The sequence below is a fragment of the Cajanus cajan genome, chromosome 6 (genome assembly GCF_000230855.2).
Source record: "Cajanus cajan strain Asha chromosome 6, NIPB_CcT2T_4, whole genome shotgun sequence".
NCBI lineage: Eukaryota > Viridiplantae > Streptophyta > Magnoliopsida > Fabales > Fabaceae > Cajanus > Cajanus cajan.
In genome coordinates, this window is record NC_138522.1 from 7,019,542 (window position 1) to 7,034,095 (window position 14,554).

The following is a 14,554-nucleotide window of genomic DNA, read 5'->3' on the forward strand; positions in this document are numbered from 1 at the left end:
ATTATAAAAAAAAATGCTAACAGGTTTGACAATTACTAAGATACATAAGCTTCCATGTAAGAAACAATATTGCTCTTTACTACATATATGTTATGTTTGTTTTCTATTTCAATTTAAATTTGTAATGTATTAAAATAATTTTATTTTAAATTTTAATACTATTATTTTTTACTTGTGAACCTAATAGTTTCTAACCACATAGTTTTTATCTTATTCCTCTAAATGTCTTGTACTCCAGCACAAACAGCAACAAATTGTCAACAAAAACATCTACTGATTTTGAATTAAACAAAAACAAATTGTCACGTGCTAGAACATGGAGAGTGAAGGGAAATGGCACGTGTGAATAAAATGTTCGGTTTGTTTATGAATGAAAACTCGTTAGTTATTAGTCATTACTTATGGAAGATGGTTTTCTCTGAGTATCCATGATTCATTCAGGTCGTTCACTTGTCAACTTTTGTTGTTGTTATTTTGAGATCAAAGTTTCCTTAAATTTTGATTTTGTAGGTATTTGTTTGAGTGTTATGCTAGCCGGTGTCAATACAGTTTTTATTGGGATCGGGAAATTAGGTAGCAATTATATAAGATAACTATTGTTGGAAAGGATTATATATATATATATATATATATATATATATATATATATATATATATATATATATATATATATATATATATATATATTATAATATGTTTGTGTATTTTATTAAAAAATTAAAAAATATATTAGCTAATAAAAGTAGTTAAATAAGTAATTAATATTTACTAATCCAATTAGTATTATAGTTAATTACTAGAAAGTCTTGAATTTAATGAAAATATTAATCTTTTTTATTTTTTTAATAATAAAAACTATAAAATTCTATTAAATATGAATATTAAAATAATTATTTAAAGGAGTGTCTTTTTTATATTAATATAAATATTAATGCATAATTTATTTGGTTCATTTTGAGAAAATTATATAGTTTATTTGGTTGAAACAAAACTTAAAGATAAAAATTTTTATTAGTGCAATAATTGGTGTCGTGAATTATCACATTTTTATAATTTTTTATTTAATTATTTTTGTATTTAATTATATTATAAATTTAAATAATAATATATATCAATATTATCAATTAATTTAAATAAAAATATTTACAATATTAATTGTTAATTATAATATTTATTTTTCAAAATTATATTAATTTTGATCATATATAGAATTAATATAAATTTTTATAAATAATTTTAAGCTGAAATGTATCGGCTGACTTTAAGTTAATTTGAATTTAATTATAAAGAGATTTAAAGTTGATTAAAATTTTCTATTACCTTAATTACGTTAGTTTATTTATAAAACTAGTATGATAATTATTATAATTATAAATATTTCATTTTTTTAGAAAATTGTGAAGTTTCATAAATAAAAATTATCATAATTACTATAATTATAAATAATTAGTGCACAATATTGTAATTATTATTTTTAATTAAATTTTCTCCCAAACAAACAAAATAATAAAACATAATAGAAAAAGAATTGAATTTTTCAATTTTTTTTCTTATTTGACCAATCTTTTTTCTCTCTCATTTTCTTTTGTAGCAAAACATCTTAAGATTAAAAAAAAATGTATTAGATCTAAAATTTTTAAAAAGAATCTCCCATGAATTTTAATTAATTTTAAATGGGCTTTACTTTTTATATGTAATGTATATAAATGTTTAATTAAATTTAAATGGATTTTACTTTTTATATGTAATGTATATAAAATTCTGATCGATTTTTTAAAAAATAACTAATAAAATATCAATATACTTTTGCATTACAAACTAACTTTTAAATTCATCCTATTCATATAAAAGAGACTAGAATGAGTAAGTGCATTTGAATGATTGGTATTCTCTGCATTACATTTTCATAAATTCCAAATATAAAAAACTAAAAATTCCAAATAAAATATTCCAAAAATTCCAAATATAAAAAACTAAAAATTCCAAATAAAATATTCCAAAATAGAAAAGTTTGACAGCACAAAAAGTGCCCAGCTCTTCACCATCTACTCATCCACCAAAATGGTGCCCACCATCTACTCATCCACCAAAATGGTGCCCTTTTCGCTCACATAAATTCCATCCAAGAATTTCCTAATATCCTTATTTTTCACATGACATTTCTGCACCAAATAAATAATCAATTAAACACTAAGCAGAAAAAAATTCGGAAAAGAATGAGTGAGGGTACGAGCAGAGAAAAAAAAAAAAAAAAAAAACTTTGGTACCTGGTTAATAAGAGCACAAGATCTTGAAACAAGTTCAATGTCGTTTCCATCCAAAACGACTTCATCCTTCACCTTCTCAGATCGAAGGACGGACACACCCTCAAGCATGTCCACTTTTCTAACCTAATAATTCAAACAACAAAATAAAACACTAAACAAAATATGCAAAACATTTTCTTACAATTAATTTAAATGAGATTAAAAAAAAAACCTTTTTCTCGCCGAGGAAGTTTCGGATCTCGATGGACTTGTTGTTGTTGGTGATGCTAGCGTTGATGGGAAAGTGAGCGTAGACGAACCTCATCTTGTAGCGGTAGCCCTTGGTGACGCCAGTGATGAGATTCTCGACGTGGCTAAGGGCGGTGCGGATGGCAGCGGATGTTTTCCGGGAGCCGAACCAGGCGTCGATCTTGAGCTTCCTCTTTCCGTTGTCGTCGGTGATGAGATCGAAATCGAGGTTCAAATGCTTGAAGTCTCGAACGAGACTTCCGCGGGGACCCTCGACCTCGATGACCTTGGCGTGAACCTTGATGCTCACGCCGTCGGGGATGTTCATGGTTTCAGAGGAGAGAATGTTCTTCATTGTTGCGACTCTACCTTACAACCCTAAAGCCTCTGCGACTCTACCACCACAATGCAGCTCCCAAAACCCTAACTTCGGTTTTTAAAGGTTTGAGTCATACATTATAAAAGGTGTAAATGGGCCAGGCCCGGGCCTCTTACTCAATCTTCTCTATACACTGCAGTACAACTTTACCTAAATCTAAATGGATCAGTAACTGATTCTTTTTTTATTATTTGGAAATTTTATAATAATGTAATTCAGTTTTGTTTAATTTTTAAAAAAAAAATAAATAAATAAAATCATAAATAGATTAGATACTAATTAACTACATGGTCCTTCTGTTATCATCATCTCTCTATTTTAAAATAAAAATATTTAATTTTTTTTAATTTTAAAAATATAAAATTTTAATCCTCCAATTAAATTTACATTTACTAATTATTAAATTTTAACATTTGTTTATACTTAAGTGATATGACATTTTGTAACATGAAATTTTATAAATAAAAAAAAAGATATAAAAATAAATTTTTTATTAATAAAATAAATATCAATTGTTGTATAAATAGATACAAATAAAGATTTTTTATGTTATTTTTTATTTTTATCTTTATATGTCACATAATTAAATATCACATTACTTAACTGGTAATAGATTATCAAATAACGTCAAAATTTAACAATCAACAAATATCAAATTATTGAGAGAATTAAAATTATATTATTAAAATAATATATACATGACAACAAACATTTAAGTGGACCATTGCTAGTTTGATTGATGAAAGGTGTAGGTAGCCAAGTAGGCAACTCGATCCATTATAGGTTGAACCCAAATGGGTCAAAAGAAACTTGGGTTGAGTTTTATGACCAATTATACATTTTTTTGTTTTTATTTTTTTGCATAGGCCAACTTGTTTTTAATGTGGATCAGGTTGGATCACCAGTTGAAATCTACTTTGACAATTTTAGAGGAACTCTAAGGATTAAATACAAAGAAAATTATTAGACAAATAATTATGAATAAGAAACCCTTATGAGTATAACAACTTCATTATATTATATATACCTTTTTATAAAATAAATTTGTGTAAAAGTTTGTGGGACATATTATATGTACAACTCGTACACTCACATCTCTTTTATTTTTTTTGAGATTGTACTCAATACCCTTATGTTATTAGGACTTACAATAAGATCCCTTAAAAGTTGAAAAATGTTACACTCACACTCTCGAGTTCTCCTTCCTTTGGTGAAACCTCTTAAAAATTGTAAAGATGTTACATTCGCATCCTCTAGCTTTTCCTTGCTTCACCGAGTCTTTCTTGAGCTCCATCGTCATCACCTTCTCCTCCTCCCAATCTAGCACCTTACTCATACACCAACTACCCTCAAAGTTTTAGCCATGTTTGCTTCTAGCCCATACTCAAGAAAAGGATATGATCGGTGACTTTCATATCATCTTATTAAGGCTTAAACATGTTTTTAGTCCCTTAAATTTAAGATATTTTATTTTTGGTCCCTCAAATTTAAAATTGTTATTTTTAGTCCCTGTAATTTTCAAAAATCTTGTTTTAGTCCCTTAAATTACCAATAACATATTTAAAAGTGGCTAATTAAGACAATTATGTTATATCAATCGGATTTAATGTGATATTTTCACTAATAAAAATACTAATAGGTAGATTTTATGCAATAATATTTGATAAATTTTTTAATAAAATTTGAATATAAGGACTAAAATAAGATTTTTTGAAATTACATAGACTAAAAATAACAATTTTAAATTTGAAGGACCAAAAATAGATTTATCCTAAATTTGAGGGATTAAAAATATATTTAAGCCTTTTATTAATGTTGTATCAACAAAAATTATCATATTTTTAATAAAAGAGATAAAATTAAATAGCATAGAAAAAGTGTTTGATGAACTAAAATTTTCTTAATTAAAAATTGATGAATCAGGATTAAAATTATATATTTTATTTTACAAACTAACTTTTAAATTTATCATTCTTATAAAATAAATTAATATAATATATATTTTTAAAATATATTAAAATATAAATATTTTAATTATATTTAAATTATTATTTAATATATATGAAATTATAATTAAGGATTAGCAAAATTTATATTTAATTAAAAGTTATTAATATTTTAAAATTAAAAGTATAAAATGAGGAAGGAAATTGAGTGGGAGTAAGAGGAAAATTGTTAAAACTAGTGAGACAGAGAAAGGAAAAGGAGAAAAGAGAAGAGAGAAGATGTTACAGTTTCCGGCATATATGACACAGTACCCATTGTCGACGAGTACCATTCCGACCTCGTTTGCTACCCTCTCAGTGGCCTCAGCCCCAGAACGAAGAACTCCTTCTCACCGTGGAGGAGTCTGATTTCAAAGAAAAGGTCCTTTCATCTTCTCTTTCCGTTAAATTATTCATTCAAAACGCTATCTTTTACCTTCTGGCTCATTTCGCTAATTAAATTAAAATCTTGTTCATTTTATACCCATTTTTGCACACACTTATTTGTCTAGGTTTCTAGTGTATCAGATGGTTGGGAATTTCGATTGTAGGATATGGTACTTCTTATGGTTAAATATTTCACTTTGAATCTATGAAGGTAGTGTTTAGTGCAGAGGATAATAGGCTTCAAGGTGCAAGTTAGTGCTCTTTGAATCTCTTTTTTTTGTTGTTCCTTCCCTGGTACTCATCCCTGTCATTGTTGGCACAAATTGTTGCAGTTCAATGAAATCAGGAAGATGAACAGCAACCTTGTTGTGATAGGGAAAACCACTAATGAAAATGATAAGGAAGACTTTGACAATGGGGCAGATGACGATGATGTTGACAATGCAGAGGAATCTGAAGGTGAAGATTTTGAGCAAGAAACTGGTTGAGGAAGCTGCACATCAGTAGCCAACTATTTTCATTTTGTATGCTTTTGGACTGCTAGGCCAAATCTTTGTATTGAGTTTTGCTTCTATTCATTTTTTGGACCTAGTATTCTGTATTGATTTCTCGTTCATATCAAACTTTATATTATATATGCTCTTTTTTGTGTTTAATTAAATATTTATTACTTCCAATGCTTCAACAATAGCATGTTAAATTCAGTTGAATTAGAGCAGGAACCTAAGAACTAAATTGTCTGCCCTTTCCCCTTTTCTGAGTTTTTACCTCATTTTGGCCTATGTTCAGGAAGAAGAGAACAGTTAAAACTTCAACCTATTAAAGGGCTTAAACAAAAACAAAGATAGTGATTCCCATTCCATATTTCTTAATGATGATCCCTTCCTTGTCTTTTTTAACTTTTTCCTTGTCAGCACCCTCTTGATCCTGTTTTATATCTATTTTAATTTCATGAACAACATCATGGATGTAATAATTTTTTCATTGCCTATTGTTTTTTAACCATTCAAAGACAAAACCAAAATTGGACCAGACTATGAGAGCAGCTTCGTAACAAAACCAGAATATCCCTCCTCACAGTGTTATTTCTAACCCTCACAGTGTTATTTCTAACCCAGGGAAAACATGGCTGCAAATCACGATTCCACCAGTAGATACTTCACATCAGTTGGGTTTTAGAGAATTTAAAATGTTGTAGACTAGTCCCACTTTGCATGATTTTATTTACTTTTAAGAGTGTATATATAAAATACTTGTCTAAAACTCTTGGAAGTGTTTAGTCCGAGTTATTTAGATGCATGAGTTTATTTTTATTTTATTTTATTTTATTCGTCAGAAAGACTATAAGATTAGCAATGTTGGACTATTTTTTAAAAAATTTTGAAAACACAAGTATTCTTGCGTGTTTAAATATTTATGTCTTTATATGTTATGTAAACACTAATAACATGGAGTATTATTTAATATATGACATTTATTTGGAATGAATTGTGCATGTAAATATTATCTTATTGTTATATGGAGATAAAAAAAAATTGTTTGTTCAATATGTTTTTTTTTTATAAAATTATTTTTAAAATAGTCTTTGTAATATATTTCTTTTTTATATTAGTCCTTGTTATTTTATTTTTAGTTTTTTGTAGTATACTCTTTACTTCATTTTTTTTGTATAATATGTGAAAAATTTATTTTTAGTCTTTACAAACTTTTTTCAAAGTAATTAACTCAAAATAAATAAAATAATATAGATACTAAAGTAAAAAAAATTATAAGGACCATTTAAAAAATATTTCAAGGACTAAAATAAAAATATTAAAAGGGTAAAAAATATATCTAAACTTATTTTTTAATAAACATTGAAACTTAATTTAAAAATAAATATGAAAAGATAAATTAAAATAGATAAAAAAATTTAAATCTGAAAATCATCTTACTAAATAAATAATTTCCTTTACCAAAAAAACTATCTTTACCAAAAAATAAATAATTCCTAAAAATGCTCCTATTCAACTAATATAGCTATTTTATTTGATATGGAGAATATTAATTGATCTTAATTAAAGTTTATTTTACAAAACTTAAATTTTGGCGTGACATATTAAATTTATATAAATGTGATGTGTCTTGATTTAAATAGTCTATGTTTTATTTTTTATTTTTAATCTTTTTAATTGATTCTTATTAATAAAGTAGAATATTCATCGTTAACGATAAAAGGAACTCTTAGTAAATATATCAAATAAAAGTATAAAAGTAACTCTTACTATATTGACTCTTTTGAAAGATACTTGATTTTACTATTATTTCATAATAATCATTTTATTTTTAACTTAAATTTTACTTAAACTTTTTTTTTTTACACAAAATTTTACTTAAACATAAAAAAAACATTATAAAATATGAAAAACATGTTATTACTAACATAGAAAACACATTTTTTATCCTTACTATCACAAAATAAACTACAAAAAAAATATATACGAACTACCTTATCCAAAATATTATGCACATTTCAATTAGCTATTCTCACAAATTAAAAAAAAAACTATTTTTTATTTAATTTACAATACTTAACCTCCCCTTAATTTAAACTTCTCATGTATAATAATTAAGTTCACGTTTTGTTTATTTATTTATTTATCTATATTTATGAGGAAAGATTCATCTACTTTAGGAGTAAGTTTATCTAAACTTACTATGTTCAATAACTCGTGTTTTACACAAAATTTTAACAATCCAACTGTTAAATTTAAAGTTTTTAATGCATAGATCAAGTCTGGAATTTGTTTTAAAGTTTGAAAATCATTTGATACGTTGTTTCATTAATTCAAATTGACAGATAATCATAAAATCATTTTATACATTGATTTGAATTAATGAAACAAAGTATCAAATGATTTTTATTTTTTTTTATTTTTCATATTTGATCTTTGCATTAGGAACTTTAAATTCAATAGTTGAATCGTTAAAATTTAATATAGAACATAAGTTATTGAATGAAATAAGTCTAGGTATATTTACTCTTAGAGTAAACAAATCCCTCTTCTCTCTCTCTCACTCACTCTCTCTCTCTCTCTCTCTCTCTATATATATATATATATATATATATATATATATATATACACATACACAAAATCTTAATTATCAATCATACAATATTGCTAACATCCAACTACACTAAGGTAGCTCAAAAGATCTACACTACCATCACTAGCATGGCCTTAAACAAGTCCCACCTCCAACATATATTTACTCTACTCATATATTAGGTATGATCATTACAATCCAACCACATGAAAAACATGTAAGGGTAAGTTAGTATTCAAAATAATCGACCAATCAGTATAGGAGTGAAACTACTATACTATCAACATAAACAACATAATATGCTTCAAAATAACATTAACCTACAACTTATCGATATCATACCACATGATATTCAACTAGAATAACACAACAATGCAACTCATCATGATTCACCATTGCATGTGAACAACATAAACATCAACACATCACATGCACAACGCATTATTCAATTTGAACAACACTACAACATGACATATACGTCACACAACTCAACAAATCAATCACATATACACAACAAATCAACTAATGCATCGTTGTATATTTCAACTAAGAGGTCTACTACAACAAAGGTAACTAGTCTAAGTGACTTGATCATACTAACCCAACAACAACATGATCTTTTCAATTCAGTTAAATCAACAATCTAGTATTCCTATCAAAGTATAATAACTTAGGTGTGGACCTACCATGATATTAGCTTGCATAACTAAGCCACCTATAAGATTAGTTCATTGACTATCCTCCAAATACTACATCCTTTTAGTAGTTAGAGATTTTAGCTCTTGACCATGTACCTTACTCGATTAGTCACTGTATACACATAGACATTAACCTTGCCCACATACGAATCAACATTTGTCACTTTATAATTGGTATAGCTTGACCTAACCCTTATATTGTGGTCACTTATAGTTGGTATGCTCAATCTTACCCACACAACCTATAAACTAAGGTCCTAAAAGAAACTTAACTATCTACTTCAAAAGTTAACTACTCAACAAATCAATAACTTTATATATAAATATAGAGAGAGAGAGAGAAAGAGAGAGAGAGGAGGGTTCAAATGATACCAGTGTAACTTTTACTAAGTGTTACATCACTTAATAACTTTATATTAAATGTGAATTTTGTAAATTCAACCGTTAGATTGAAAGTTCTTTACTCTCAGATTATATATACAAAATTTTATACAAAGTTGTTCGATTTTAACAAAATTTGATATGCACATATAAAGTTATATGAATTTTCAATCTAACGGTTAAATTTACAAAATTCACAATTAATATAAAGTTATTGAACAATGTAACACTTGATAAAAGTGACACTGATATCGTTTGAACTCTCTTCATACATACATACATACATATATATATATATATATATATATATATATATATATATATATTTGTTTCTTATTATCCAAATCAATTAAAACTTAATCATTCATTTGGCCTAGTTCTTGTAAAGACAAACTTACTTATCATTGTCATAAATGGATTCTAATTCACTTACTACAAGATCAACAATACACTATATAATAATATTATAATCATATTATTTAAGATAAAACATGTAGTTAATATTTATTTCTGGTAGTCAATCGACATCTTTTATGAATCTTGGTCAAACAACTATCCTAAACATATAGGTCGGTTGATTGACTTCAATTTACAAAATTAGTTGATTAACCATAAACAGGTACATTTTTATTTTAAATAAAACAATCCCTTAATATAGTTATTATATGAAGATGAAGAAATTAAAAAAATTTATGTAACTATAATTATTGGATATGACCTAAGAGGGTAAACAATCTTTCCATCACAAGTTTTTATATAATGACAATAAAATTGGATTAATTTATATACCTAGGTTAATCGAATCACAACCTAAGAAGGATAAACAACTACTAAATCTCAAATTTTTCTATATGAAAATGAAAAATTAGAACAATTTATTCAATTTTGTTGGTCGGATCATGACCTAAAAGGATACAAAACTCATAAATTTCAATTCCTCCTATGAAAATAAGGAAACTGAAATAATTTATTCAACTAGATAGGTCGGTCTGGTCACAACCTAAAAGGATGCAAATTTGAAAATTATTTTAAAAAAACAATTAATTAATTTTTAAAATAATGAATAGTATCTAATAGGATGATATGCACCGTTAGACATTACAATTATACATAATCAAAGTAAAAGTGATAAATCCTCTTAATTTGATCTCCAAACCAATCTCTAAACTATCAAATTTTTTAAAAAGTTCAGATACGTAAGTTGATTTACATCAACTTTTAAGCATCAGAAAAAATTTTCAATCGATTATTTGAGAGTAAATAGCATTACTCAAAGTATTAGGATGTGTTTAAATAAAAAAATTTAAAAATTTAAAAATTTTAAATTTAAATTATTTTGATTTTAATTTTCATCGCACACAAAAATAGAGATTAATATTTTTTACACGCATTCATACACACACATGTATATATATATATATATATATATATATATATATATATATATATATATATAGCATATCAAGTGAGAAGAATTTATTATGAGAAGGTGAGAAGGTTAAAATATAACCCTTAGATTAATTTTCTCTCACTTGATTAAATTCTAAATTTTCTCTCACTTAATTAATCTAAGGGTTATATGTTAACTTTCTCACCTTCTCATAATAAATTATTCTCACTTGATATGCTCCCTATATATATATATATATATAAAGAGATAAAAATTTGAATAATTTTAAATATTAAATAATTTTTAAAATTAATACTTTTTAAAAGAACTTAAAATTTAAATTTTAAATTTTTTATAAATACTTAAATTTTAATTTCTTTATAAATGTTTTATCTAAATAAAATAATTCATCTCATTTAAATATTTTTAAAATATAAATTATTTCATTTAAATTTTGTATCTATACACAATATTTCTCTATTGTGTATAGTTATAAGAAAATTTAGCTAAATAATCATTCAAAAATTAAAATATTAATATTTTTTAATAAATTTACTATAAAATAATTATTTTAGTTTAATATTTTAATTTAAATTATTATTTTATTAAATTTTGAATACTGATTTCAAAGTATCAATCATTTTTCTTCTCTATTATAATGGTAATAATTATGAATTGATTCATTATACAATAGGGTTTGGCATGACCTTCTATGTCTCCACCGTGTAAGCGCATCACTACTTCTTGATTTGACAACAATAACGATACTTTTTCTTATCATGTTTTTTTCTTATCGCGACGCGTGTAATATTGCTTTAATTACCCATTACTTCACATATGCTTCAATTTCCAAAGACCTAATCAAATAAACCAAAAATTCAAATTAATTTATACTCTTCATACATCTCCTCACATCTAATATTATTAGACTTAGTATGTGAATAAATAATAACTCTTTTTAATGATCTAAGTGAAACTTAAATTTTTCTTAATACATCTCTTCATATTCTTGGTGCATGTATCAATAATAGATGACCCATTTTAAAAATTTAGGATAACCCTGATACTATTTTAGAATAATGAATTTAAGTCTAACTCAACTCTATCAAAATTGATTTTATAGGGTTGAGTTAGACTTAATTTACTATTTTTAAAAAAATTATAACAAGGTGAGCAAGAAAGTGTTAGAAGCATCTTCCTCAAATTTCCATTAGGTGCTGGCCACAATTGCCATTACTATGTCCCTATTGAAAGGACACTCACAATCTCACTTTATGTGTTATGTTGCTATCTAGCAATAGGTTCTAAGATTCTAAATGTTTATCCAAAAACATTATCATAAAATTTCTAGTTTTTTATTCGAATTAGAATAATAAATTTGGACTTGTATCCTTGCTGAGTCAGCAAGTTAGTTAGTTATTAGAACTGTTTGGAGAGAAAGTTAGAGTTTAAATAACTGTAAGATAGAGGGATTATGCATGTATTCTTGTAACCCTTCTGTATCAAACTCATTCAATAACAGTACTCTCTTCGAATTCCTTTCTCATATAGGTATCCCTATTCACTCTTGTTCTTCGAATTGTTATGATTCCTAGTTCTAAGAATTTATTTTAACAATTGGTATCAATCTGTACGGTTCATTCAGAGTGTTGATGATGGTTGGCGCAACCCGTGGGGGCGATGGATGCTCAAGCATTGAAAGACATGGAGGAGCGAGTCTTAGCGTGATTGGAGGCTCGATTGGTTGAAGTTACGGGTTCCATTCAACGAACCCTAGCCGATTCTTTAAAGGAAACTATGCAAGATTTGTTAACGCAGAATCATAGTCCGGGTTCGGGGTCTCACATTTCTCACGGTGAGCCACGTCCCTCTTCTTCTTATTCTTGTGGTACACGACATGCCCACATAGATTTTCCTCGTTTTAATGGCGACAATGTGAGTCAATGGCTTTATCAATGTGATAATTTCTTCCTTATTGACAATACCCCCGATGTTGTGCGGGTTAAACTTGCAGTGGTTCACATGGAGGGTCGTGCGTTGCAATGGCACACGACCATGGATAAAACTACCAATTGTTCTAATCTTCCTTGGGTTGCGTACAAGAAATTGGTTCTTGAGCGGTTTGGAGAAGTTTGTGACGATCCTATGGCTGAATTGATGCGTTTGAGGCAGAAGAAATCCGTGGTTAAATTTTACGAGGAGTTTGATGCCATTATTACTCGCCTGAATTTGTCCGAGGATTATATGTTGAGTTGTTTCTTAGGTGGATTGAAACATGATATACAAATGATGGTACGGATGTTTTAACCGACCACTGTGAGTAAGGCATTTTCATTGGCAAGATTGTATGAAGCTACTAATGTTCCACAGGCATTGAATTTTGGTAGTTCGCGGTCACAGAAAGGGGTGCTTGGTTCTAGACCAGTAATTGCAGATAAATTTGGTTCTTTGAATTTGGGGAGTGATAAGAGTAAAGATAAGGTTAGACTTGGCAAAAGCTTAACACCAGCTTACATGAATGAGCGGAGGGCCAAGGGTCTTTGTTATTTTTGTGATGAACCATATTTCTTGAGCACGGTTTAACACATAAGAAGTTGCAGGTTCATGTCATGGAGGTTCTGGATGAGGAGGAGGTTAGTGAAGATGTGAGTGAAGAGGTAACAACGGTGGAGGAACCTCAAATTTCAGTCAACGCATTAACAAACATTTCTAATTTCAGAATAATGAGGGTCACTGGGTATCAGAAAAAATTTCCTCTGCATATTTTGATTGATAGTGGCAGCACGCATACTTTTCTGGATATACAGGTGGCTAAGAAGTTTGGATGTAAGATTGAGAATATGGATCCTGTGAATGTAACAGTAGCAGATGGTAACAAATTGAGAATTTCTTCTATTGTGAGAAACTTCACTTGGACAATTCAGAGAACTACATTTACTTCAGATATGTTGTTGATTCCATTGGGCTGTTGTGACCTTGTATTAGGTGTGGAATGGCTGGTCAAATTGGGTAACATCACTTGGAATTTTGATAAGTTGACTATAGAGTTTAAAGTTCAGGGCAAGAAGCATGTATTAAGAGGGGCTACATCTAGTGGTATTAAGACATTAAAAAGGCAAAAGATTGGTAAAACTTTGGAGGAAGGAGTATATTTTTCAATGATGCAGTTATGTACAGAGGATGGAGGATTGCTGCAATCTTTAACAACTCATGCAGATCAACCTGGGTTACCAGCAATAATAGTTTAGATTTTGGAGGAATTCTCAGATATTTTTGAGGAACCTGAGCAACTACCCCATTTTAGACATGAACATGATCATAAAATACCACTTGTACGAGGAGCTAATCTAGTTAATAAGAGACCTTATAGATATGCCAAGCACCAAAAGGATGTGATTGACAAGTTGGTACAAGAATACTTAAAGTCGAGAGTGATACAAAATAGTAGTAGTCCCTATGCGAGTCCTGTAGTGTTGGTGAGAAAGAAAGATGGATCATGGAGACTCTGTATTGACTATAGGGATCTAAACAGAAATACTGTGAAAAACAAGTTTCCAATTCCATTGGTGGAAGATTTAATGGATGAGTTGCAAGGATCTTCAATCTTTTCCAAGATAGATTTAAGAGCTGGGTATAATCAAGTCAGAATGGATCCGGAGGATGTTCATAAAACAGCTTTCAGAACTCATGGAGGACATTATGAGTATGTTGTCATGCCTTTTGGCCTGACTAATGCACCTGCTACATTTTAA

General features: G+C 27.8%; 2 protein-coding genes and 1 pseudogene across 3 annotated transcripts; 2 read left to right on the forward strand and 1 right to left on the reverse strand.

Moving 5' to 3' along the window:
* Window positions 1–1,845: 1,845 nt before the first annotated feature.
* LOC109797338 (large ribosomal subunit protein uL6) lies at window positions 1,846–2,931 on the reverse strand. Its single transcript, XM_020357349.3, has 3 exons — window positions 2,479–2,931; window positions 2,268–2,390; window positions 1,846–2,162 (listed from the first exon to the last, which is right to left on the reverse strand). The coding sequence occupies exons 1-3, from the start codon at window positions 2,848–2,850 to the stop codon at window positions 2,076–2,078; spliced, it is 582 nt and encodes a 193-aa protein (XP_020212938.1). The 5' UTR covers window positions 2,851–2,931; the 3' UTR covers window positions 1,846–2,075.
* Window positions 2,932–5,025: 2,094 nt separating this feature from the next.
* LOC109798101 (uncharacterized) lies at window positions 5,026–5,888 on the forward strand (annotated as a pseudogene). The gene is made up of 2 exons (XR_014434383.1): window positions 5,026–5,241; window positions 5,579–5,888. The product of XR_014434383.1 is annotated as an uncharacterized LOC109798101 (transcript).
* Window positions 5,889–12,599: 6,711 nt separating this feature from the next.
* On the forward strand, window positions 12,600–14,554 carry LOC145958523 (uncharacterized). The gene is made up of 4 exons (XM_083076020.1): window positions 12,600–13,094; window positions 13,173–13,283; window positions 13,403–13,928; window positions 14,070–14,554. The coding sequence occupies exons 1-4, from the start codon at window positions 12,600–12,602 to the stop codon at window positions 14,552–14,554; spliced, it is 1,617 nt and encodes a 538-aa protein (XP_082932146.1).

Excerpts from the sequence above, each read along its gene's own strand:
- LOC109797338 (XM_020357349.3), bottom strand. The coding sequence starts at position 2,850 with ATGAAGAACATTCTCTCCTCTGAAACCATGAACATCCCCGACGGCGTG. Across the intron at positions 2,391-2,478 it reads ACTTCCTCGGCGAGAAAAAG|GTTAGAAAAGTGGACATGCT; the intron begins GTTTTTTTTTTA and ends TTGAATTATTAG. Across the intron at positions 2,163-2,267 it reads CTTGTGCTCTTATTAACCAG|AAATGTCATGTGAAAAATAA; the intron begins GTACCAAAGTTT and ends TATTTGGTGCAG.
- LOC145958523 (XM_083076020.1), top strand. The coding sequence starts at position 12,600 with ATGCAAGATTTGTTAACGCAGAATCATAGTCCGGGTTCGGGGTCTCAC. Across the intron at positions 13,095-13,172 it reads AACATGATATACAAATGATG|GCATTGAATTTTGGTAGTTC; the intron begins GTACGGATGTTT and ends AATGTTCCACAG. Across the intron at positions 13,929-14,069 it reads ATTAAAAAGGCAAAAGATTG|ATATTTTTGAGGAACCTGAG; the intron begins GTAAAACTTTGG and ends AGGAATTCTCAG.